General features: G+C 44.3%; 1 protein-coding gene across 4 annotated transcripts in view; it reads right to left on the bottom strand.

The window, feature by feature from the left end:
* TP53BP2 (tumor protein p53 binding protein 2) overlaps window positions 1-26,595 on the bottom strand; it is a 135,581-nt gene that overhangs the window by 25,920 nt on the left and 83,066 nt on the right. For 3 of the 4 annotated variants that reach the window (XM_019716049.2, XM_019716050.2, XM_074316943.1), the window contains 2 exons: window positions 7,294-7,441; window positions 1,511-1,624 (listed from right to left, as the gene is read on the bottom strand). In XM_019716049.2, the coding sequence (XP_019571608.2) occupies window positions 1,511-1,624; window positions 7,294-7,441 (262 nt within the window). Of the gene's footprint in view, window positions 1-1,510; window positions 1,625-7,293; window positions 7,442-25,286; window positions 25,612-26,595 lie in introns of those variants that run through there. The other variant, XM_074316942.1, reaches the window with a different exon arrangement.

Here is a 26,595-nt window from a genome sequence, read left to right as displayed (position 1 = left end):
TTAACCCCTAAGTATCAACACTTCTCATCTACAGAGTGGAAGAGGCCAGACTAAGTCAATTCTGTGGTCCCCACACTCTGAATTTAATAATTTCTAATTGCTGGGTACCATATGGATATTTATATTAAAGCAATAAAACTGAGATTTTTAACATCCAATAATTAACATCTATTACCTTCATTCTTACTCCCAAGAATTATATACTGAAGGCACAAACCCTCAACCCTCCATTTTAAAAGTTCCCCCATTTCCAGAAATATCTAGTAATCCTTCTTCGACCAATGGCTCCCCACTGAGAAGAGACCTTCCCACAGATCTGAGATCTGAAACTGCTAACTCTCCCACATCCTACAAGACCTTCTGGGTTCCAGGGATGGCTGTGTCCTTAATGTCTGGCGCTGCTTTCGGCCCATTATTTCTCCGCCTTCAGGTATTACCTTCTACCCTCTCCTTACTGTCATCTGTAAACTCTGGTCACAGCCCTGGTCACCACCCCCTCACTCCTGTGTTCCCTCCACTCCGAGGCCTGCCTTCATTCTGGGTGACTTTCCTACCCCATAGCCAGCCTCGCGGCTCTGCGGCTTCCTGGTCCCCACTATAATTCAGGCTCATTTCATGGCCACGCTGGAACCACATCACCTAGAAGTGCTCTACCTCTGAAATCTTACTTTCAAACACTCTACTTTTGGACCATGATGTCCGCTCACCACGCCCCACACTGACCAGAGACTTGCAGTCTCTCATCCTGCCCACGCGCTCCCCGCAGCTGTGACGACATCCTGCCCATCTCCTCTGCGCCCCATCCCACCGACCTTCCACTGCATTGGTCTGGCCAAACCCCAACCTTAGGTCAATCCAAGCCCCTTCTTCTCCTCTCACAACCCTCTGGGCTGGAGAAAAATCACCCGGTCTCATGGTCTGCGTGCTCTCACGTGGCCTCCGCAGGCCCCAGAGCCTGCCTTCCCCAGAGGGGCTCTCTCCTGCGCTCCACAGCGGCTCCCACCGCCACCCACCTCCATCATCACTTTCAGATGATTTCACCTCTGACTTCAGAGAAAACAAGTGTTTTCAGAGAAGTCCCTCAACGTGCTCCCACGAATGCGCGCATGTATCTGCAGGCGCAGCAGTTTTCTTTCTGTCCTGTTACAATGGAGGTTCCCTCCTCTGCCTACGAGCAAGTCTCGCCGCCAGCGCTGAGGGAGCACCTTCCTAGTGACGGACTCATCAAGTGTTCCCTCTCTTTCTTGTGTTTCAGCCTCCTGCTCTCCTGACTCCTTCCCAGCTGCATTAAAAACTATCGTCTTCAAACAAAACAAAACGGAACCATGCCCTTGTCTCCCCATGACTGGCAGGTCTCAGAAGAGTGGTCTCTCCTCACTGGTGTCACATCCTTACCTCATTCCCCCCTCACATCACCTGGGCCCTGATCACACGCCACCTCTCCCCCAGGCCCTCCAATGCATGAAATCAAAGTTCAAATCTTTGTGGGGACTCATCCAATGCTACCTACCAATATCCCTGCCAGGGGGGCGTTCGTGACGAAGGAAGAAACGCACTTCACTCCTCTGACTTCCAAATCTCTGCAGAACATCAAACATCCGCTCATTATCAGCAACTGGACGTTCTAAAAGAAACAAACAGAAATCGCGTTATCTGCAGGTAAAAAGACAAACATATCGTGTACCATCGATCCTTCATGCAAATTATGCACTGTGAATGTAGGAGATACTGAGCATCTTAGATCACTGTTTTTCATGAAAAGAACCCTTATAAAATGAATTATCACAGATTTTCCACACATATGATCAGTGTCAAACATGGGTGGAGACCTGGAAAGAGGAATGGAGCTGGGCCGGCTTTTCGGGAGCTCAAGAGCATAATGCAGTGAGGCGCTTATGAGCCATTTAACCTCTGCGGGTTTCAAAAGTTCCTGTCACACAGGAAGGTCTCTGAGGTCCCTTCTAACTCTAATGGTTGTATGAATCTCTAAATATACAAACCAAAAATTTTGAAAACAACTTTCTAAATAGCCTAGTCTTACTGTCAGGCTATTTTTAAATCATAATTTTACTATGTTTTTTTTAAAAAAAGAAGTCACATGCTATCTCCACTCCAAGAGAGAGAACATTTCTAAACAAAAGGCTATTTACTGCACTGAAAATATACCTATTTGGCCATTTCAGTGAGACTGCCAGTTGTCAGAACTTTCCTAGAGACGAAAAGAAGGACTTGGCTAAATACCCTAATAGATGGGAATTTCAAGAGAAACAATGTATCTTGAGCTCCCCTCCAAAAACTTCCAATCTCAAGGGATCTGGATATAAAAAGAAACATACTGTCTGAGGATGCAATTCTTTAAATCCAAGAAACCCCAAGTAATGTATCATTTTTAACATAAGAATGCTGAAATAGCCTAAGAAAACTGAATGCACTTGTCAGTAATCAAAGACACTATCTAAGCACTTAAATAAACAACATGGGCAGAAAATGGAGCAGCCAAGCATTCAGCAGCCAATTTTGTGAACTAACCCTGAACTTAATCGGCCTGGTTGCAACAAACAGTGCAGTTCTGGTTCTATTTACAGTAACATAACATACTGTGTTGACACAGACACTCCTCTTCTACAAAACAGAAATTTTAACTAATACCCTTCCCGCTCCCCCGCAAAGGAAACAACCATGTCTGAGGACTCATCTCCCCAAAAGAAATTCTGAGTAGACCATCCACCTCTCTCTCTCTCTCTCTCTCTCTCTCTCTCTCTCTGTCTCTGTCTCTGTCTCTGTCTCTGTCTCTCTATTTCAAGAGAAGTGAAGTGAAATCTCTGGGTTCCAGAAGCAGAGAGAAAACTCTTTGGAAGTAAAACAACTTCCAGCCCATGCTGGGTTGGACCTTCTTAAAAGGGCAGGAACCTCTTGTAAGGTCTAGGAGCGAAGGTCCTGATGGCCTGTGATGACAGAAGATCAGGCTTAGGCCTGCACTTGCTGAAATACACTTCAAAGGTCCTCAAAGCCCCCCACTAACACCCCACCTGCAACCACATCTCTCTCCTGCCCACAGCACCCGTGCCTCTGTGACTCTGAACATGCCCCTCCTGGCTGATAATCGCCCCCAGCAGCCCTCTGTCCTTCTGCAGAGGAGCACGTCCACCCATCACACTGTATTATGGGTGTCTGCTCAAACGCGCTTCTGCTTTAAGGCAGGAAACTTCATCTCTCTACCCCTCACAACCGAGTGTGGTTGCAAGCCCGTAAGAGGAACCCAGGGGATGGTCTCTGCGCAAACAAGTGAGTGGGTAGTAAGGAACTGGAGATGGCAAACAGCAGCCACGCATTTTCAAAGACTGTCCGTGAAAGAAAATGAGAAACATGAGAAGCTAACAAAATGGAAGTAATATACTTACTATTTTAGAAAAGGGGTGCGCTGGACTATTTATAGCAAAACAAGAGTAGCTGAAAACATAATAGCTATTACTTACTGAGCGCTAACACTAAATGTGACAGGGCTACACTAAGCCCCCCTTCGAATATTATCTCCTGGAATCCTCACACCATCCTGAGATATACTCAATAATTATCCCAATTCTATAGCTAAAACACTTGAGGACTAAAGAGATTTAAAAAGCTTGCCTTAAATTATGAAGCTAGTAAACGACAGAGACAGCATTTTGATACCCAAGACCTTGCTCTTAATCACAACACCATACAAACAACCCTCAAATGAATGACGAATTCACCACAACCAATCAAAATCCCAAAAGAATTTTTCATAGAACCTTTGCAAAGAAAGTCTAAAATTTATCTGAAAAAGAAAATATACAAGAATAGCTCAGGTAATTTTTTTTTGAAAAAGCAGAAGAATGAAATAAGCACTTGCCTTAAAGATACCTAATATGTTATGAAACTATAGTAATTAAAACTGGTTCTGGGGCGGCCGGATGGCTCACGTGGTTAGAGCACGAGCTCTTAACAACCAAGTCGCCGGTTCATTTCCCACATGGGATGGTGGGCTGTGCCCCCTGCAACTAAGATTGAAAACAGCGACTGGACTTGGAGCTGAACTGCGCCCTCCACAACTAGATTGAAGGACAACAACTTGGAGCTGATGGGCCCTGGAGATACACACTGTTCCCCAATATTCCCCAACAGAAATAAAACAAACACACAAACAAACAAACTGGTTCTGTCCTAAATAAGAAGATAAAACTAAAACAAGCTGACTAAAGCTGAAAGAACATAACTTTATGTGAGATATGACATAGGATATGAAGTAATGTGTCACATCAATGAGGCAGAAACCCAACTATTCAATATGACACTTAAGAAGATTCACTATCCACTTGGGAAAAAATATTAAATCCCGAAAACACACTAGTCACAAATATTAATGAGGAAGGGGGCAGGAAGCGAGGGGAAGGGAGGAAAGGAAAAGACTTTAAAACTTGTAGCATGAAATAAAAGGAGAGTGTGTTTAAAGTCTTGGAGTAAGGAAAGGATTTTCCCACAAAAGTGCCTGAGGTCCAGAATAGAGCAGTTTTTGTTTTGTTTTGTTTAATGCCTACAAATCAAGAGGGAAAAGGCAAAAGCAAAAGGAAACATGAGCAAAGGCTATGGGAAAAAAAGATACTTTTTTTTTAAACAGAAACTCAAGTTGCCAATAACTTAATGAAAAAATGGGCAGCATCAGGTTAGCAAAAATTAATATATGATTATTTTTGTAAGAATAGCAATTTTTTTTGACATTCAATATTACTTTACATTCGTTTCAGGTGTACATCATAGTGGTTAGATATTTATATAATTTCTGAAGTGATCCCCTCGATCAGTGTAGTACCCACCTGGCATTCATTATACATAGTTTTTGCACCATTATTGACTATATTCTCTGTGCTGTAATTTACATTCCTGTGACTATTTTGTAACTACCAATTTGTAAAAAAAGTTAAAGTGTTATTGTATCAACTGTTGATAAGGAATACTATTAGAAATAACTGGTAGGAGTGCACACTTACATAGCGTCTGTTGAGGGAAATCTGGCAATATACACTTTAAAATGTGTGACGATTTAACTAAGCAGTTCCACTTCTGAAATGCTTCAAGTGATCGAGACGCTCCTGAAAGGGTTTTTATTGCAGCATTTATAAAAGCAAGAGTAGAATTCATTTAAATGTTTGTGAATAAAGAAATGATTAGATGCACTACGGTTGATGCAGATGATGGAAAATTGTGATTAAAAATAATGCTGCAGATTTATACATACTAACTAATTTGAAAAGATCTCCAAGCTACGTTGTAAGGTAAAACAGTCAAGTGCAGGATATTCATATATATGACACTATTTACATAAAGAAGAAAACAGAGGAAGAGACAACCTACAAAACTATTTCTACAGTTATGTATAAATGCAGAGAAAAAGGTCTGAAAAGTTATCTGCTTGAATTATAAGCAATTACATCAGGCAATCAGGGGCTGGAGATGGGAAAGAGACTTCTATCCATATAATTTTCTCTTTTACAAAAAGAACACATCCAGGTGTTGTCATTTTTTTTTTTTTTTAATTTAAAAAAATTAGAAGAAAATCCATTAAACACCATCATCACACTGGTAAGGGTTCCTGAACTCAAGTGAGCAGGATATTAGTGAGAAGAGGGAATAGGTGGATTAATAGTTTCAAGAGTGTGAGCCTTGGAAAGAGGAAGAACACTCCTTCCTGTAAGGAAATCGGAAGAAAGGGTGGGCACACACTCAGAAAGACTCTAAGCACAGAGGAAGAAGACTGGGGAACGCCAATGAGTAGTTTCAGCCATCTCAGTAAAACATAAAGCAAGGTAGTTTGCTGAATGCAAGGAGGCAACCAGAAGCAGATAGAAGCTCATGTATTCATTCAGTAAAGATTTACTGAGCACCTACTGGAGACCAGGCACTGTCCCTGAACTGGGTGCAGCAATGAACAAGATAAGGAGAGTCTCTCTTCAGGGAGTTTACACTCTAGTGCATGTGTTTGGGGCTGCAAGGACTAAACAGGCAACAAACCAATCAATACGCACCAAAAAGAGTGACACGTGTTATGCAGAGGATTAAATCAAGATGATACAACAGAGACCTTAGCAAGATGCTCAGGAACCATCTCTGCAAGGAGGTAACATTTTAACTGAAATCCACGTGACCGGAAGGACCAGCAATGACAAGACGGAGGGAGAGCAACGCAGGTCATGGGAAGCTAGTTCCAATGGCTCTAAGGTGGGAAAGAGCTTAGTTTGGTTTATTCAGAAATATAAAAAAAGATGCAGAAGGGGGCAAGGAAGGAAATCGTACCAGATGAAAACAAACCTATGAGACTTCACAATCTAAGATCAAGGGCTTGGATTTTATTCTAAGTAGAAAAAAAGCCACTCCAGAGTTTCAACAGGGAAGTCAAAGTATCCAATTTTCATTTAAAAAGGATTACTTGGGTTTCTTTATGCGAATGGCCTAATCCAGCTCCTACCTGCAGGTTAAGAGTAAGCAATTCCAGGTGCGTGCAGAAGACATTCTAGAACACCCGCCTGCGGGAAAGTCAACCAAAGGTGCATAATAAGAGGACTTGCCTGGTAAGAAGTGAGCGCTCAGCTGAAGTCAGAGCTCACGAATGGTGTGACTCCAATTAACACAGTGTGTGACCTGGCGCCCCCAGAGGAGAAAAAGGAACAGTGGGAGTTCACCCAGGATGTAGAGGAACAAGGCAGAGCTTATGAAAAATTACTCCCACATCTACAAACTCCTAAGGGGCCAAAAAGAAACCAGGCTGTCCCATTTCAGAGACCCAAAGAACTACATAGGGAGGACTGATTTCAAGGTTAAAAGAATGCCTATGATTTCAACACTGCCTCCTCCAACACTGAATAGCTTAGCTTTTCCTAATAACCTTGAACAGCTTTCCCTAAAAACCTACAAAAACTTCGAGAGGGCAAAAACAAGCAGGATGCCTCAAATTTCTAATTAAGCAAAGCCTAAGCGTACAAAAAATACTTTCGGCACCATACATTTTACCGTAACCCCCCCAGAAGCTTCCCCCGGTATATGAGCTGCCTGTCCTTTGACCTTTCCTACTGTGGTGTCTTCATTGTGTTGCAGAGAAAGAAAACAGCAGAAAGACTTTACGTCACAGCAAAGCTGGATCAAGAACACCATCTCCTGATGGACACGCTAGTCTAGTTTCTCTGTGGATAAACACAAGCATCACACACGACCGTGTCTGCAAACCAGCAGTAAGAAAAGACGCAAGGACTAAAGCACAAGGTGGCCTGGGTCTCTCACCTGAGCCACACCACACTTCAGCCAAATGGCAGTCGCTCTCGCCAGGTTCTTTACACAAATCCACCACATCTCTGCACACTGTTTCTGGGGTAACTGGGACTTCTGTGAAGTGCTGCTCATTGTTGCTGAGGTACACCGTCAGAAACATCTGGAAACAAACAGAAACACAACAGTTATCAGTACCTTCCACACTGCTGATGGTCACTTTGTTCACCTACATTTCCTTCCCCAAACATTCTCAGTCAAGTGTTAACGTTCAGCAAAACAGTATGGCTGTCCTCTGGCCCAAGTGGGGGCAGGGACCCGGAGCTCTGCCGAGGGGACTCTGCCACCTCCAGGAGCAGGGCCTGCGGAGTCCTGGGGGAGCCCTGGAGTCCAGTCTAACTGGTTCACACTCAAGGTCAAATTAAATCTCTGACCTTTTATTTACGTGATTTGCTTACTAAATACTTGTCTAGTTGTTAGTGTGTTCCAGACCCAAACTCCAAACAGAGCTCCCTGTCAGTATTGAGGGTAGTCAGGGGACAGCGAGCTAACATTCTCATCTATGCACAGCCTGTGTTTGGAAGGATACATGAGAACACAGCATGCGCTCCTTCTGAAGGAAGATTGGGATGGGGGACAGGGGACAGAACTTGAAGGGAAATCTAATATTTATACCGGAAATCTAATAATCTAATAATCTAATATATTAGATTATTAAATCTAATAATACATGTGACTGTATTACCTAGTCAAAAAATTGTACTTTTAAAAGTCAAATGTTTTCATCAAATTAAAGGCCTACTTTAAAGTATAATACTTCATCAATAGGTCTGAGTAGAAATTATTAGCTGTTGTGCTAAAACACATGTGACCTTGTATATCAACATTCAGGCCAGCAGAGGGTTTAAATCCAAAACTCATTAACAACCTTTCTCCCAGTAAAAATAGACACTGTGTCTTAAGAACACTGCTACTAAAGAATTCACGTTTTCACACCTGTTAAATTACCAAAAAAAGTGTTTATTCCCAGTGCTGAAGAAACAGAGCAAAACAGCAAACAAACTGCCCATAGCGATGCCGGTCAGTAACCCCGTGTTCATTCAACTCAAAGAGTGAGATGAACGTACACAAGAGGAGGTCAGTGGGCTCAGCCAGGGCAGGGGGGGTGGGGGGGGTACGGTACTCGCTCCTTCTTGCACTAAACCCATGTTTTCTTAAGGAAATCCAACTTCCATTTCTTGCCACCGAAGCTCTGTACTTGCAAAAACGTGTATAAAAGAAGTAATTCGAAACACAGAAGGTAACCCATTACAACTAGAAGGTAACCCAGAAAAATGACAACAATGGATACTGTTGAAAAAAAAATACAACGAATGAAAAAAACCCCAAACTGCAGTTTCCCAGGATGAGCTCCGAAGCTTTTGAGCTAATGACAGCGGGTTTTGCATATTCTGACAAACCGGATTACATAAAGATACATAGTTCTAGGTCTCAACTTGGCCAACAAGGCAGCACTTTAAAACTGTTACAAAAAAATCATCAAGCCTTGAAAAAAATAACAAAGATGAACTAAGCTCACAGAATTCCCCCTGCCCATGCTCTGGCAAAATATACAGCACACTGAATGACAGGAATAAACAATTTACACTTTAGTATGAAACAGAACTTCTCTCTTCTATGCTCCCCACACACACCAAAACTGTCTTTGAGTTAAACACTTCAAAAATAATAACTGTTTCCCTTGTAAATATAAAACTTGGAGGTGTTAATATTAAATACAGAAATATTTAATATACACTCTATATACTAAACACACAGTATCAACAAATAAAAGGCAATAAATAGCACCTTACCGCGTAATGTCATCTTTCAGAGTGCTTTCACATACATTAGCTCAGATAAGCAACACAGGTGTTATTTTCTCTTTATAAATGGGGCGGGGGGCGGGGGAAGGCTCAGAGAAGTGATCTACTTGGGTACTAATATGAGGCGTACAATTCTGTTCTTCTGATCCATCCTCTCCTCTTTCATGTCCTTATAGCAGAAGGATATCAGGAAAAGCTCTATTTAACCACAGTAACCCAAACTTTAATAGCGATTTGGCCTTTTACTTTCTGGAAAACAACAGCTTCGTTTATTAAAAGGGAGAATTACAAATAAGAATGAGAGATTCCGGTTCCCCCAAACACCCACAGGATTAACACTGGTGTGAATGGCAGGTGCACGAGTTGACCCCATTTCTATCCGTCCTGTGTGAAGATGAGCTCAGTGGTGATTTCACTAATTGCACTCAAGTCTTCCATGCTGGGCCAGCAAGGCGACATTGCTGCCGATTCTCTGGCAGCGGAGCTGGGTCCTAAAGCCAGGTTTGTTAATGATTAGACCACCTTAGGGAAGTAATGTCACCTCCCTGAATCTTAGCCTCCTCATCTTCAAAATAAGAGTCTTTAAATTCCCAAAGAGCTACCATTTATTTTAGGTGTTTATGAGGTGTCAGAGTAAAAGCCAAGGTCTTCACAACAGCCTACAAGTTGGAAGTTAGCGATTCAGGCATGAAGAGAGGACCTGAACGAAGGCAGAGGTAAGGAGGACAGAAAGAAAAGGGTAGATTAGATAGAAAAGACAGGAGCTGGTGACTAAATGAGAGTGCGGGGGCATAGAGGTGTGTGTGTGAACTGAACAATTCAACGATTAATGAGTGAGTTGGGGAAGATAGGTGGTTGCTTTGTTTTATGATTGTGATAATGTGATAGGTAGGGAGGGGAAGGGCGAGGGAGTTAGGGTGATTAGCTGATTGCGATCTGCCCCGCCCCTTTTCCAGCCCCGCCCCTTTTCCAGCTCTGGTCTCCTTCGAAGCCCCTCCACTCTCTGGGCACCAGCGTCCTCCTGGGGGTGCCTCCTTCCCGGGTCAGCCTCCTGGTGGGCCCTGCGCACTTTCTGTCCCTGTGCTTGCCATGCTCTTCCCCGTGGGCCACAAGCCTGGCTCCCTCGTGTCCTTCAGGTCTGGACTCCAATGCTGACTTCTCCATGAAGCCGTGCTGGCCACCCCTCCCAAAACCCCACAGCACCCTCACACGTGCGTGCGCACACACACTGCCCTGCTTTATGTGTCTTCTCAGCACAGTCACCCACAGATGCACATGCTGTTTAGTTAACTTGTTTTGTTATCTGTCTTCCCTACTCGGACGCAAGCTCCACACAGCCCTGGGTTTTATCTGCCCAGTGTGGTATCCTCAGCACCTCGAACTGTGCCCGGTCTGTAAAAAGCGCACAGTGTGCTTCTGAATGAATAAATCCTGAAGCTACTGTTGCATTTTACAGATTCACCTCTGATTTATTTTCATGGGAAGTTTCGTTCTGCTATGAATAAGTGATATAGCACCCAGTATAGAGCACAGCTAGAGACTCGGAGAAATCACAGAATGCGTGCTCTCATTTCCTGAGCTTCTATCGCGCTCCAGCCATCCTGCTTCTGTTTCAACATTCTTTCATTCATTCAACATTTACAGGCCATCTAGCTTATGGTCTAAGTCCTAATGGTGAGATAATCTTTACTAAATAGTGCATACAGCACACAGTACAAAATTCAAGACAGAGAGCTGTGTGCAGAGGGCCAGCCAGCCCACAGGGAGGGAGGCAGGGCAATACATACCGCCGCTTAGCCCTTTCCCTGCGGGCCCCTCCCACTCCCCACTGGCAAACCCGACTAGCAGTCGCTTGGCATGGGAAGCCATTGGTGCAGAAGCCTGGGGCACAAAGCTGGGGGGGTGGGGCAGGTGGCGAGTAGAGTGAATCTGGAGGGGCAAGCAGAAGAGGCTCAGGACCAGCCTTCCTCTCCGTCCTCATACTCCACGACCGCATCCGCGTCGTTAGAGGGGACTCGTCCGTAAGGATCCCAACCTTTGAGCACCAGCCCAGCTAAGGTCTGTCTGGGAGAACGTCCCCAGCGGAGGGACGACCCTGAGGAGGGATCAAGGTAGTCACAGCTGAGGAACAGGAAGGTCACCGTAGAGGGAGCAAGGGGAAAGGATTACAGATTAGCGCAAAGAGTCTGGATCACACAAACCTTTATAGGCCATTGGTGCTCAAACCCTGGCATGGAGGGTGGTTCACCACAGATGCTAGCCCCCCCCCAGGGAGTCTCTGATTCAGTCCATGTGGGCAGGGGACTGAGAGTCTGCGTTTCTAACAAGCTGCATGCGATGCTGACACTGCCGCTCTGGACACCACCAGCTGAGAACCAGTGTTCTAAGGCCACAGCAAGGCGTTCGGATTTTAATCTAAGAGCCATGGGTGGCAAACCGTTAGAAACGGAAAGTAGATTAGTGGCTGCCAGGGGCTGGGGAGTGACTGCTAATGGGGTACAGGGCTTCTTTTTGAGGGGATGAAAATGTTCTGGAATCAGTGGTGATGATTCCATAACTTTGTGAATATACTAAAAACCTCTGAATTATACACTTTCCAGAGTGAATTTATACAGTATGTGAATTACATCACAGTGCAAAAAGCCTACTACATGCTTATTATGCGAGAGACAAAATCTCTTAAGGGAGGTAAGATTAACTCATGGAAAAATTAGAGAACAATTTAGCACTAAATTACACAAATGAGACTTGTAGTAAAATGGAAATTCAGAAATAAAAAAAAGTGATTTGAGATAGATGGAGGTTTCAGCAAAGAGGCATAAATTAATGGAAAGTGTAAAAAAAATTTATAGTAACCTTACTTCCAAAATGCCATCTTTCCCTGGCACTTTATATTTTCTAATAAAACACCACATTCCAAGACAATAAACATGACTGCCTTTGTGTCTTTCCCATACAGAAGCAAGCAAAACGGTTCCCTAAAGTTAACATCCCTGGGAGGCTGTTGTGAGAAACTTGATTATTCTCACTGACTTAAGCTGTAAAGGTGTTCCTGGGAACTTTTTGCTAAATTATTTTCATCATAAAGAGTGCAGCAATAATTAGATCAAAACAACACCTCAGCCTTTAAAGATGTACCTGCATAGTACGCGGACAATAATTGCTGGGGCATCGGAAAATGCTCACAACATTTAGCAGAGTAGATGGTTTTCCTTCTCTTGGCAGAAGTGAATACCAATCAGCCTTTCTCAGTGACATTAAAACTGCTTTCCTACTTGTGAATCAGGAACTTCATTTTTTTTAATGAACTACAGGAGAGGAGATCAACCAATAAATGATAGAGTAAACTAAAGAGCAGAAGATATAATTGAAGATCATATAAGATAATATAAATGATAAAACCTGGGGGGAATACGTGTAAATTAAAACAATGAGGTACCACTTACAACTATTAAATTAGTTTTCAATGAAAAGATAAGCTCCAAAAGAAGTAAGATTGTAAAAAATGTGATTCACTCAACCACATGATGGTGACACACTTAAAACTCCTGACACGATGGTGATACATTGTTTAAAATCTCAATGTGATGGTGATACATTGTTTAAAATCTCAATGCGATGATGATACATTGTTTAAAACCCCATTTAGAAAGCAAAAGGAGTCATGTACCAAAAGCCATAAAGTGATGTATACCTCATAACCTTACTTGTGGGAATTTATCCCAAAGAAATAATTGAAATAAAGAAAAACTCTAACTGCCTGAAGATTTTCACTCCAGCGTTCGATCTATAAACAATAAGATGGAAAACTAAATATCCAGCAACATGGAAAAGTTAAGCATGAAAAAGTTAACACATTTGCTGGAAGAACTATGACCCAGCTACGTGTTAGAAAAATGGTAAGAGAAAGCTACGAGACAGAATAATATTAAATTGTAGGTTATCACCATTTAAAAAACACGTGCATATGAACTGACACAAATGAAATCAGTGGCATTAGGAGAGCAGGTATAGATGTCACTTTAAACAAATTTTAAATCTCAATGTTAATTTATTTTTACAATTTGAAAGTACATGAACATAATATAAACTGTGATAAAAGAATGTGAAAATATTTCATTAAAATGGTAAATGTGGTTATTATTTGCTTCTGCTTCTTAAAGTTATCAATCTGAAGAGACAGAAATTTCTGGGAAAGCTAAAACACTATGTTATCCTAAGTTGTGCCATGTAACCACCACACATTGTGTACGTGATTGATGCCCAAGTCGTGGCCAAATGAACACTCGCCCTTCCAAAATCCCAAAGTCACAGACAATTTTCATTGAAAAAGAATAGGATTTATTTTTAAGAATTCCATTTTTATAGGACATGTATTCACTGTAACTACAATGTTATGCGATTAATTAAGCATGACTTATTTTCAAAGAGGCACTATTTCAGATTAAAATTTGGAACACTTTTCCAAGAAGAAATTAAAATAAAAAACTGTCTAGGGCATTTATAAGAAAGTTACTTTTTGTCAGAGGCTAAAATTTCTTTGATTTAAAAAACCATGTGATGTTCCACAGAAAGAAAAAAGGAACCAAGAGTAGAAGATGTGCCTTGTCACCAAAAGGAAAGAAATTAAGCTTTGCAATAATACCTTCAAATCCCTTAGGTTCACCTAAGAGAAAAAAATCACAAGGGGGGGAATGTCCTTTAGAGAAAAATGAACAATCTGCAAAAAGAGTGACATAAATCCTCCCCAAATCTTACAACTAACTGACAGGAGACTCGCTACAGCGACAGGCAGGTAATAATGCTAGAAATGAGATGAGAGAAAAGTCTGGGTGATTTTCTGTTTAATAATTCCTCTGTGGAGAGAGAAAGATAAACTATTATTACTTCATTTTCACATCGTGTTGCACCCCTCATGAAGGAAGGTCCCAGGTTACTTTCTGGAGGAGGATGTGGCTCCCAGGCTTCCTATAACCGCGGTAAGAAAAACACCTCTTAACACTAGGACACGGAAAGGATATTTCATTAACAAATAGTAACATCCACCAAAGCATCTTTCATTCTCTCGCGTGCACACGGCCACACAGCCCAAGCAGGGCTTCCAGCACTGGACGGGTTAGAAATGAGACGCAGACCCTGCCAGTCGTCTGGGATTTTTGGCCTCCTGCTCCTCACAGACCTGGCTGTGGGCTCCAGTGGTCACTGCACACTGCTCATCTCGGCCCCTCATTCAGACATGTTCCCCCCGGCTGTGGGGAGGCTGCACTCCTTCTACAGTGAGCATGCTGCTCAGTCACCCCTGCCTGGGCGGCCCGTCCACGTCTCCCCAACAGCTAGGTGGGCAACCTGCAGTGTCTCTGTGGAGTCTCCCTGGGGGCTGGGACAGCTTTGGAGTCCTTCCCCTCAAAGGAACTCTCCAGCCTCCCTGATTGGGTCAATCCTCCCGTTACCAGAGGGTCACTGCTTACAGAGGCCTATTTAGACTTCTCCGGCCTGGACTTTACACCCAAAGCCATTAACTGCTCTTTAAATCTTCATCAATTACCATGAGTGGCGTCTACCAGTGTTCTGTTAGGGGTCGAAGCACAGTTTAGGGACTATGGTGACGGAAAAGCTTGTATTATTTGGGGCAGGGGGCAGAGACGGATAATAAATGAGCAAGTTATAGAAAGTGATGTGACAGAGAAAGAGGAAGGTGGCTAGTCGTGGTTAGGGGAAGCGTCTAGGGGGACAGACATTTGAAGGAGCAGTTGCTTGAAACGTCTGGGGGAAGACACTGCGTGTAAAGGCCATGAGACAGGAAGGGGCTCGGTCTGTTCCACGAGCAGAAAGCAAGCCAGGGGACCAGGAACACAGGCCCACACGGAGGGCAGAGAGGTAAGCAGGGCAGGCTCACACAGGGCCTGTAGGTCGTGAAGGAGGCACGCGGCCTTGTGAGTAAGAGGAAAGTCACCAGTGTCGTTCTCGGGGTGTGGCCCCCAGACCAACCTGCCATCACCTGGGAACTTGTCAGAAACAGAAAGTCTCAGCGCCCCTGCCACCCACCCCGGCCCAGACCTCCTGAATCAGAAACCCTTCAGGTGGGGCCCAGCCTAACCACTGGGGTTTGAAAACCATTGCATTAGAGAAGTCGTAAGCAGCGATGTACCATAGAGCGAGGTTTCTGAGTAACGTGCTGTAAATAATGTACAGCATTTAGTTACCTAACTAGCAGATAAGTCATCCTAATGTGGCCAGCATGTAACAATTGAAATACCCCAATTAACCCAATAACAACAGGAAACATCACAGGTTCACAAACACGACCATTTATCTTTGCATATTTGGAATTTCAAGGAATTTCCATTTAATTACAAGACATATTAAGCCTTAAAACTTATTTTAAAGTGTCTGCTCCAGTCACAGCCTCAAACCACCAAATGAGAAATCTAAGAAACCCACACTTTTCCTCACTCCTCTCCCTAGAGGAGCTCACCTGTCCCCTTCACCCTTTCCCTCGTCTTTTTAGAATCATTCAAGGAAACCATAAACCTGCCCCCAATCCCCTCAGTCTCCCCCACACACACACATCTACACACACACACACACACACACACACACGCCTCCAGCCAGAAGCCAACTTTCTCCACTCACACTGTAGTTGTTTGTATCCCTCTCTCCTCTGTCTTACTGGTCTATGAATTCCTTTAGGACAGACGTTTTGGTCCTTAAATGCTTCCTCCCAGTTTCTCTCCTCCCCCAAAAATGCTATCTCATGTCTCACACACAGCAAATCAGCAATATGTGTTTGCTCCACTGCACCAATCCTGTGCTTCGGAGATTCAAAATTCCACCAAGGAGAGAACGTTAACAGGAGACTACAGCACGACACAGTGTGTCATTAGCCATCAAGCAATGTTTACAAGCGAGCCTGTGGTGTCATTTCAGCGTGAGCTTTCTCAAAGCCAGAAAGTGTCCCAAATGAAGAAAACAAAACACTCTGCTTATTTGAGGATAATTTAAGAAATCTTTTCTTTCCTTTTCAACTATGCCTGAAGTTCGATTTGGATAGATTTCCAATTCTGAATATATCCTCCAAGACAACTCACTTTAGGATACTCTGCTTTCAATATCTATCATAAGCAACAAAGAAAAGACCTAAAAATATACCCGTATATTTAACTAGTTAATCCCCACTCATACCCCAACATTTCTGTACGTTTAATGTTGGCGTGCTTTCTTCTAAAGCGAGTGTTGTTGTTTTGTGGGGGTGTGCCTTATTTTATATAAAGGAGCTGTTACATATTTCATTCCATTTTCCACTTTTATTCTCTAAGCACCATCCATGCTACCAATGAGTACAAGCAATCCAGCGTTTCTAGTTCTTCCCTTTCTATCTCACACTTTACTGCGGACGTGCGCCTGCATTTTCAAAGATCTCACCGCTGTGAAAACCTTTAAGAAAGCTCTAAGGGCACTAAGGGGCATAAATGTAAATGGGTGAGAACTACCCTCACCAAAGAAAATTAAAAACAGGAACATTCATTCACCCCAACAGTATTTATGAAATCCCCACAGCGTGTCAAACACAGGGCTGAGCGCTAGAAACACTAAGATGAAAGACACGGTCCACACCCTCGGTGAGCACACAGAACAATGTGGGGACACTGCAAACAAACACACACCAGGTGAGTACTTCCGCGGGGAGGTCCACACCGCGACCAGTGAGACCAGGAAGAAACACCGCTCCCTTTCAAGGAGCACTTCTGAGCTGGAGACCGAAGGATGAGTAAGAGAGGCAGGAAGAGGACCGTCCAGGCAGGAAACCACGGCGCGGAAAGGCCCGGCAGCGTGAGAAAACCTGGCAGGCGGTGGGACTACAACCCCGGCACTGCTGAAACGTGACAGTGGGAGCAGGGCTGGACGCGTAAGAAGGGACAGGTGATTCTCAAACCGCGAGCCACAGACGTGCTGCAAAAGCTTTCAGTGTCTAAAGCTTGTCTCACACACACACACACACACACACACGGGAAAGTCAGGTGGCACACAGCAGGCCTTGGACAGCAACACACAACAGGGTACAACTTGCAGGAGCAAGCGGGACGCGTACCCTCCAGCCCCACAGCACTCCTAGTGCAGATTTCCTTGGGAGCATGTGTGTGTGAGGCGGTCAGCAGGCCTTCCTGAAATCAACACAGCTCCAAAGGAGGCCCAATGGCTAGTGGGGCGATGGATGATGCCCCCCCCACCGTGAACCACTCGCTACTTACTTCCCTCTCCCCCACGGTGGGCGCTGTGTTTGAAATACTGACTTGGCTGGTGTCCTGAGACTTTCCGTCCCTCCCACTGTGAGGCTAAATATCTGGAATGGAAGGCTATCATTGACACCAAAACGCTAACATCCACCGGGGCCAGACAATAAGGACACTTTATATCTAGCTGGGGAGTTTACCTTCTATGCTGTAATTGAAGTCAGTCTGGAAGAGTTCTGGAGGAGAGGGAGACAGTCTGTGTCAGAAAGCCCGCCGCGGAAGTAGTGTGGTGAACGGGCCGGGCAGAGACCAGGAAAGGAAAGGATATAAATAAGGAGAGGATCCCAGCAGCCCAGGCAGGAGCCGGGCAAAGCAGAAGAGGAGCCCAGGGACTAACGAGCAGTGATGCAAGATATGGGGGAAATGGAGGAATGGAAGGAAAGAGGGGCAGCGCCCGGTCCACTACTGAGAGCAACAAGCAAAACCTACCAGAGAAGGATCCCATCTACCTTTAATATAAAATGTTATCTAAAATAACCCTTTTCGGGAAATCAACAAATTACCCGAAAATGGCCCACATGTCACAAACGAGCTAGCAGTTATCACCTCCACTTTGTGGTGCAGACAAACACTAGATTGAAGAGACCCTTCCTAGAAATGACGTCAGCTCTGCCTTGAATTTCCTAGATCACTGGCTACTCTGTATCTGTCAATAAAATGAAGGTATTACTGACTTTAAAAAAAATGGTCAAGGAACTTTTAGGTGAAAGCGTCAGAAACTTCCAGGCCGGTAGGGTCATGTGGTCGAAGTGTGGCTGGTGTAAAGCATTCTGAAGGCTATGACTTCCTTAAGAAACCTGGTGCCCCCTCCTCGGTTTCAAAGAACCCCAGTGACAGGAGGCTTCCTCTCAAGCCCTTCAGCACTCCCCGATGACAGAAAAAGTTTGGTTTTCTTTAGTCCCACGGGAAGGAGTTTGTGGATATGGGGTAATCTTCTTCCCAACCCTGAGTAGGTGCTACAGTTTCTGCTCTCACCCTTGGGGCTTCTGAAGGCTTAGAACACGTGACAAACTGTGTTCACTGAGTTCACATCCAGTTCGTCTATCAGCTGGGCACGTGGTGTGATAAAGCAAAACTCTGATTCATCTGAGGTGGTTCTCTGCAGACTTTCCTACAGCAGGTGACGTAAGTCTTGCCTACGCTCCCCACGTCGCCTGCTTCTTTCGCTCTGAGACCCCCACAATCCATCCTCCACACAGCAAGTAGGGTCTTTTCTAAGTCACATTATGTCCTTCTTACTGCTTACAGCTCTCCCGGTGGCCACCACACCCCACCCGATGCCACCTAAACTCTCTGCCCCCGCCCACGAAAGCCCCTGTGCTGCCCTTCTCTTTACCTCGGCCCCTGACACTCTCCCCTCTGCCCACTACGCCCCAGGCCCACCGGCCTCCACTGCATCTGCCAGGCCTTGGCTCCAGCCCCTAGGAAGTCTGCCTGCTTGCCATGCTCCACGCACAAACCCACCCTGGACCAGCTCCTTCCAGGCGTTCAGGGCCCAGCGGAACTGTCACTTCCATGGCCACCCAATCTAAACCAGCGGCACAGTCACATTATCCTACTGAAATCCCACTCTCAGGGGTCGTTTATTTCTCCCCCGTCCACGCCCTCCGCTAAGCTCCAGGAAAGGTGAGCTCTCTGAAAACTCTTATTCTTTCCTGGATCCACGGCACTTAGGGCAGTGCCTGGAAAGCAGTGGATGTTCACTAAGTGCTTGTTGAATGGGTGTTGTCCCCAAAAGACCATTCAAGAACAATCAACAGGTCAATGAGGAAGAATGAAGAGCAAGTTAATGAAATTTCATTCAAAATTAGTCCCCAGTTGATTTCCAATGAATTCATCTGACGAAACCGAATCCCGGTGCCTACTACACAGACAACCCTGAAGCAGTGCGGTCACTGTCACTCCCCTGCATCTCGAAGTGCCAGCAGCAGTGGGCATTCCTTCAGGTCCCTGCTGCACCCTTCAAGCCACTGGAAATGGCTGAAGAACGATGACGGCCATCTCCCAGCAGGTGCTGCGCGATTCCCTACACTCTGCGTCTCCCAACACAGCTATTTCCCGGATTCCTTCTTTCCTCCATCATCACCTTCAAGCCCTGTTTAAAGATGCCTTATAAAGAAAGATTATTCAACACCCCTCAAACAAAAGGTAATTACACCCCTTTCTTTCCCCGCACAGATGGCAGAGCTGAGATGTCTACGGAAGTATCAGAGGTAGAAAAACACAATGGTCCCTGAGCTGTTCCCACTGCACAGGGTGAGGTAATCACCACGCTATCATTCACAACTTGATAAGAGAACCATCTACCCGTCTTCTCACCCAGTGTGGATTTCAGTATGGAAAGATGTCTCTGCCTTCCTTTTCCTACTTCAAAAATAATTCTAGTTACGCTCTGCAAAGCAATATTTGAAGCTGTCATTAGCCATATCCACAATCTTGACCACTGTGTGTCCTGTCAAGTACAGAAAAATATTTTAATCTAGGCACTGCCATCTCAGAGCATTTGTTAGCAGGAAGGCTTGGATTCACATCTCGTTTTCTGCTGACTAGGAGCAAATTATCTGTTGATTGAGGATGAGAAGACTCACTTCCCAGGGCCACAAAGGAACGAGATGGGACGACCGAGCTACATCACCGGGCAGCACTAGGAGGCACAGAAAGCGTTCTCGGGAGAAGCTTCCTCACCTTCCCCGGGCGGGAAATCATAACGCAGGGCTTACAACTGCACCGGTTTACACAGAAATGGTTCACTCCACTGTGGAGGGTCAGTAAACTGTCTCAGCCACTTTTTCTTATTACCACTAGTAGTTTAAACTGGTATTTGTAATATTAGGTTGGTGTAAAAGTAATTGTGGTTTTTGCAATTATTTTTAAGCTTTTAAACCGCAGTTACTTTTGCACCAACCTAACAGTTTGTTCATTAAGGTTTGCTACTATCTTTCTGAATTTGTACCTTAGAACTTTTATTTGAAATGTTTCAAATTTAAGTAAAGTAGTAATAATCATAAATGTGTTTCTAAAACAATTGAAGTCTGCATTTCAAAAGTAAAAGCTCAGTATTTACTGGCAAATGAACATTTTCAATGAAAATCTGGTTCTCTTATCATCCAAATAAATCAATTGTTTTTGGATAAACTTTATGTTGAAAGAAGCTAAGTAACCACAGCTTCGGCGTCAGTGAAGCTACTTTTCCTGCACACAATGTAATTACACTTAGATTTTGCATTTCTTTGATAATTTTCTTTTGACAAGACAATATAGAAAGTGCTTTAAGAATCACTGCCTCCTGAATACTCAGTATCCTCCCCTAGTGAGAAGTAAAATTTTAATGTCTCACCTACCATTCCATCATAAGATACATTTCATACCCCATCTGTCATCCATGCTTTCTTTTCTCAATTACCTCTGATTACAGAACAATGTTCTGTTCAGTACCCAGCATACCATCAAAAAAACAAGTATTTTAATAATGTTTAACTCGAGGAGGAGCTGACAAGAGCACTCTGGAGTCCTGAACTCTCATATCCCACTTTCTTCTTCAAGAAACTCAGGAGAGGGTTATGATACATACAGCAAGTCATAACAACGTGTACTGGTATGTAGTTACCCAATCTGAGCTGAAAAGAGGCTGGACAACATATGAGCCTTGAGAAGGCTCAGTGTTCAACCAGCTTTGCAAAACTTTTTAAGGAGTGCCACGCACTATGGTAGATTACCGGGAGATAAAGGTCTACAGTATTCCTTAAAAGCTCCAGAAAAGAGAGGTTCTGTTTTATTGTTTTGACTGTCTGCTGCTGGGGCGCAGGAGACATGAAGAGGGGGAGAAAGAGTTCTTCCTAGAAGCAGAGTCTGAATACAACCCTCCATGCCCTTTCCAGATAAATAAACTCTAAGTTCATTTTTAAATGATAAGCAGGTGTACACTTCTGCTAAGTTGCTTCAAAGTCTAAATCTGGTTTCTCTGAAACAGATAAAAATACAGAAAATTTTAAATGCTTTTTGGCTTTTAATTAATATAGCAGAAGTCACAAGGCGAACTTCACTACAGCACATGAAATGGAAGATACTTTGCACACGTTTTTAAATAGATGATTTGGTTAGCAGCCTTTGAGAATCACAATTCTATAGAGAACCTACCTTAAATGTTATTCTGAAATAAAACCTAAGCTAACTTGCTACATTACTACTCAACCACAAAAAAGAATTCTTTCAGCACATGGTATATAGTCATATAAATACAATATTCCAATGCTTGAAAGCTTTTGAAAGCTTTTGAATTTTAAAACACAATTTCAGTTTGGAAAATATGTACAAATAAAACCAGATTTTTACAAGAAAATAATACAACTATTTAAGCAGAAGTTAAGCTGTTGGTCTGTGTTGCTGAACAAGTTGCCCAGTTACCTTTAGAAACCTACCTTGTTTCCCTTAAAATAAGACCTAACCAGACAATCAGTTCTAATGAGTCTTTTGGAGAAAAAATTAATATAAGACCCAATCTTATTTTACTATAATATATGACTGGATCTAATCTAATCTAATCTAACATAATATAATAACCGATCTTATTTTACTATAAGTAAATAAGTAAATACTTATAGTAAAATAAGACCGGGTCTTATATTGATTTTTGCTCCAAACGACGCATCAGAGCTGACTGTCCAGCCAGGTCTTATTTTCGGGGAAACACGGTATAATTTCATTTCAGAGTATTCATGGTAATGTGAAGCTGCAAATACACGATGCAAAGGTAAAGTTGTTTGTGCTACTTGGTCAAACTGACTGCACTGTCAACACGGGGCCACTAGGCACATAATTAAAATTAAATAACTCTAAATTTCAGTTCCTCAGTCCCATGAGTCACATTTCAAGTGCAGTAGTGGCAGGTGGCTACCATACTGGACAGCACAGACAACATTTCCATCACAGCTGGACATAAATGCCACATAGACGACATCCACTGAGACACAGGCAAATTCAAGGTCTCTGGCCCCCCATGTGGCCCCGCAGAATGCTGTCTGGTTTTGTGTGGAGGCTTTTTCCGTTTACCATTTCAGCAGCAGGCAAACACAGGAAATTTTATGAAACCATATCTAAAAAGAACAGTAAAGGCTTTTAGAGTTAGCTAAGCTCTTTCATAAAAATATTTGACTATGACACTTCGCAAAATGAAAGGAACAAAAAAAATCTGATATAATTTTAAACAGCTGAGAAATTTTGCTTTTAATAATTATTTCCTTTTATTTGATAATCAAATATGAGAGTAACTCACTAAAAAGCCATACTCGCAAACTGCAAATAAACTCTTCTTTAATGAAGACAATAAGGTGTCAAGTATTAGATGGATCAGTTTCTCCTCGCCAAGTTGTGGAAATATCACAGAAGCAGCGATACTGACTCTGGCAGGTATCTGAAAACGCGTGTAATCAGCACACCCATTTCTGCAGCACCCCATCATTACCTCTACCGTGATTCTCAGCTCTGTACTTATTTTTAGTTAGTCTACTAAACTGCATCTTCCCCATCTAGTTTTGGGTCCAATTATCACTTCATATCCCACATGAAAGAAAATCACTTGATTCTCTACCATTTGGTGAGAACATACACGAACACAACTTATTTGCACATTTTTAATATAATGCAGTCTAAATAGCAAACTGTTATCTTGAGAATGCCTTTAAAAGGAAACCAAAGAATACACGCTTAATGCCACAGAACTGTACACTTAAAAAATGGCTAAAATGGTCATTTTTAAAATATGTTCATTTCATCACAACAAAAAAGCATATCAAGGCAACTGTCTACATTCTGTGACTGTCCATTTTTTCGTATTAATTATAATGCTTTTCCTAATAAGTTGGTTAGAATTTCTCAGAGTAATACATTCAAAACCTCACTTAATGCTGGACTAAAAATCCCTATTAAAAGCTAAAGATGAGAAATACATTTAAGAAAATAGTCTTATTTTCAAGTACCCAAATGATTACAGGATAAAGACATATACAACGTGAGGTTACTAAATAAACATGTTTCATATGTTTATGTATCACCAGGATAAGAATCTCCAGTTTAACCAATATTGCAAATTCAGGAGGAGAAGCTCTTACTTAAGCAACTATTCCAGACTAGGCACTGTTCTCATTGCTTCATAAACACTAACTCTAATCCTGACAACCCTAAGGGTTCCATATTATTATCATCCCCATTTTACAGATAATGAAACTGAGGAACAAATCATTAAAAAAGAAAAAACGCCTATGGTCACAGAGGTAGTAGCTGGGCAAATACTGGGCATTAGTTGGGCTTCAAAGCTGGTACGCATGCCGCCACACCACACTGCCAATCTGTTAAGATTCTACTCTGACATCAGTAAAACCATACTGCTAAATTAAACATAGTCTCAAGAGCTACCTAACTTTTTAAAAATAAATTCTGATGATCTGGCATGCAGGAGAAGGAGAAAAATGTTCACAAGTGTTAAGAAAACCCAAAGGATACCCTGACATGAAACTGATCTTTAAGGAAGAAATCATATTGCAACAACCAACACTTGATGGCTTACTCCTATTTTTAGGAAAAATTCACAATCTGCAAAAGTTATTTCAAGACAAAGAAATGTAAATCCCAGGAATAAAAATTTTAACAGCAAAATCCTTCACCCTTGTCCACTGCCCGCATTTATTACTGGGCATTCATATCACAAACCTAACTTCATAACCAGGTATTAACCTAAAATAGGATGCATACTGCTATTAACACTTTCAAATGTCTTGACTCCTAACAGGACAAAATATCCCAAACCATCTAAACTCAATTATGAATGCCAATGAATTGTTTGTCCCATACATGGAAGTTTAGGACGCTCTCCCATGACACAAGTAGGGGACCAAGGGACAGAATATTATACTCCGTGTCTGTGACTGCAAATAAATATAAAATGCGTCGTCACCTCAATCCACAGATTGTATAAAAGAAAAACTGTTTCTGTTTCAACAAACGAAGCCCTGAGAAAACATCGGATGACTGCAAGATGATCCGGCTTTCAGGGGAAGAGGTGCAAAGGACAACTTAACTTCCTCGAGGAAACACGCTATCAAGTCTGCCTGAGCCACTGCAGTCTGGAATTCCAGGTTCTGCGACCGTTGAAGGAAATCAACATTTCAAGTCTCAAACCTGCTGCACACCTGTGGCCTGCTGGCCACGTCCGAAGCCCGCGGAGCCCAGGAAGAACTCACTAATCCTCTCAGGGGTCTGGCGATGGGAAACAGCGCGAAGTCAGGCACAGACGTTTTGCTGCGATTAAAAACTCCGCAATTGCATTTCCTAAAACCAGTTTTCCAGAAAAGGATAGAGCGGTTTGGCTGCTACAGCAAATATCAAGATCGAAATGCAATTGAAAAGAAAGCAAGGGCACGCGTTTCGGAATGTATAGTTCACTCCAACGAAAAGTTGTTTTTGTGTTTGTTTTTTTTTAAGACAAAGCAAGTAAGATTACCGGTTCCTCTGTTCTTGACCTTTAAAAACTGCAAAAAGTCAGGACCCAGCCAGAGGGGGAAAAAAAAAGTTTGAGTGGCGGCCCCGCTCGCTGCTCAGCTCGCTCCGGAGCAGTTGCTGGGAGCCCTCCTGCGGGTCAGGGTCTCCCGGCTCCCCCACGCCGCCCGGAGCCCGGGGTGGAAGCCCGGAGGATGGGGCCGCGGCCGCCCCACCGAGGTTCGCAACGCCCTAGCCCTCAACCCGGGCTCGGGCCCCTGGCTCCGCCCGCGACCCGCACGCAGGGGCCGATCAGACCCCCGCCGCGACCCCGCACACTTCCGGGCCCGACGCGCCGGCCCCAGCCCGCCCACCCGCTTACCGGCATCATTTTGGACCCGAACCGCATCGAAGCGGGTGGCCGAACCGTGGCCTGGAGCCGAGCGGAGGCGCCCCCGGGGGCGCGGGGTCGGGGGAGGGGAGCTCAGAAAGAGGCCGCCCCGGAGGCGGCGGACCTGTTGCGAAGCGGCAGCGGTGGGTGGCGGGGCGGCGCGCCTGTCCGCACAGCCCTCCTGCGCCGGCTGGGGCGCCTGGGAGCCTGGGTCCCAACCCTCGCGGGGCCCCGGGTTTCGGCTTTGTCTCCTCGGCGCTCGAGACGGCCGGGCTCCCTCCTCCGCTCCGAAACCAACTAATCCCAGGGCCAGGCCCCCGGCGCGCCGTGCGGGTTCCGCCCCCCACGCGGGGCCCCGCCCACAGCGCTCCCGGCGGGCATGGGGTAGGAGAGGCCGCGCGCGCCCGCGGGGAAGCGCGGCAGCGGGCGCGCGCACGGCGCCGGCGCCCTTTTCTTTCTTTGCGCGCGCGGCGGAGCGACTCGAGCGCGCGCCTGCTGGCGGAACTGGGGGCTTGGGAGGCGGCGCCTTGGGAGGCGGCGCCTTGGGAAGACTCAATAGTAATGAAGGACCCTCGTGGGAGGACGGGCCCGCCACCCGGACTAGCGATATCGCTGGAAGCCGCCAGGGCCGCCCTGTCCCAACAAAATGGAGATTCGCGGTGGTGGTTCAGCCCGCAGCACATTCCGGGAGTTCCTCGTTTGAAGCAGCGCTCAGCTGTCAGTCTTGCATCTCATTGGCCGTTGCCCAAATTCTAATTTCAAACTCCTGTGACTATAATTCACAAAAAGTACGCCTAAAAAATGATTAAAATTTTAAATTGTCTATTTTTACCACAATAAAAGAAGTAAATAACCCCCCAAAAGGTTAAAAATGTGTAAAGCAGGAATCTGAGGAGCTTTTCTGCTGCTCAAGAATAACTTGGATTTCATACTATCCTCCTCATAGGAAGGGAGAAGAAGGCCCAGGAAAATCGCAGCGCCTCACCTTGAGAGAGCAGGAGAGCTGGTCCTGGCACCCTCCTCCACCTGCCACGGAGACAGACTCCAGGAGCCCCAACTCCAGGAGCTTTCCTTCCGGGAAAAGTGTCCACGCAAGCTCACTCAGAAGAACCACTTTTCTCAGAGTCTAAACAGTGGAGTAGAGCACCTGGATTTATCTCACTTCAAGGATGGACAATTCTTAGTCCATCAAATCCCTTAATAGAATCTCCATCGAACTCCCGATGGCACCATCCCAGCTACACATCTGGAAATATTCAGCTATGGCTAATTCAATGAGAATTCAAAAATTCTCCAAAAC

Source organism: Rhinolophus sinicus, linkage group LG12 (assembly GCF_036562045.2).
Source record: "Rhinolophus sinicus isolate RSC01 linkage group LG12, ASM3656204v1, whole genome shotgun sequence".
Classification (NCBI taxonomy): Eukaryota; Metazoa; Chordata; class Mammalia; order Chiroptera; family Rhinolophidae; genus Rhinolophus; species Rhinolophus sinicus.
Note: the sequence above shows the minus strand (reverse complement) of the source record. Positions and strands in the feature narration are given on the sequence as shown.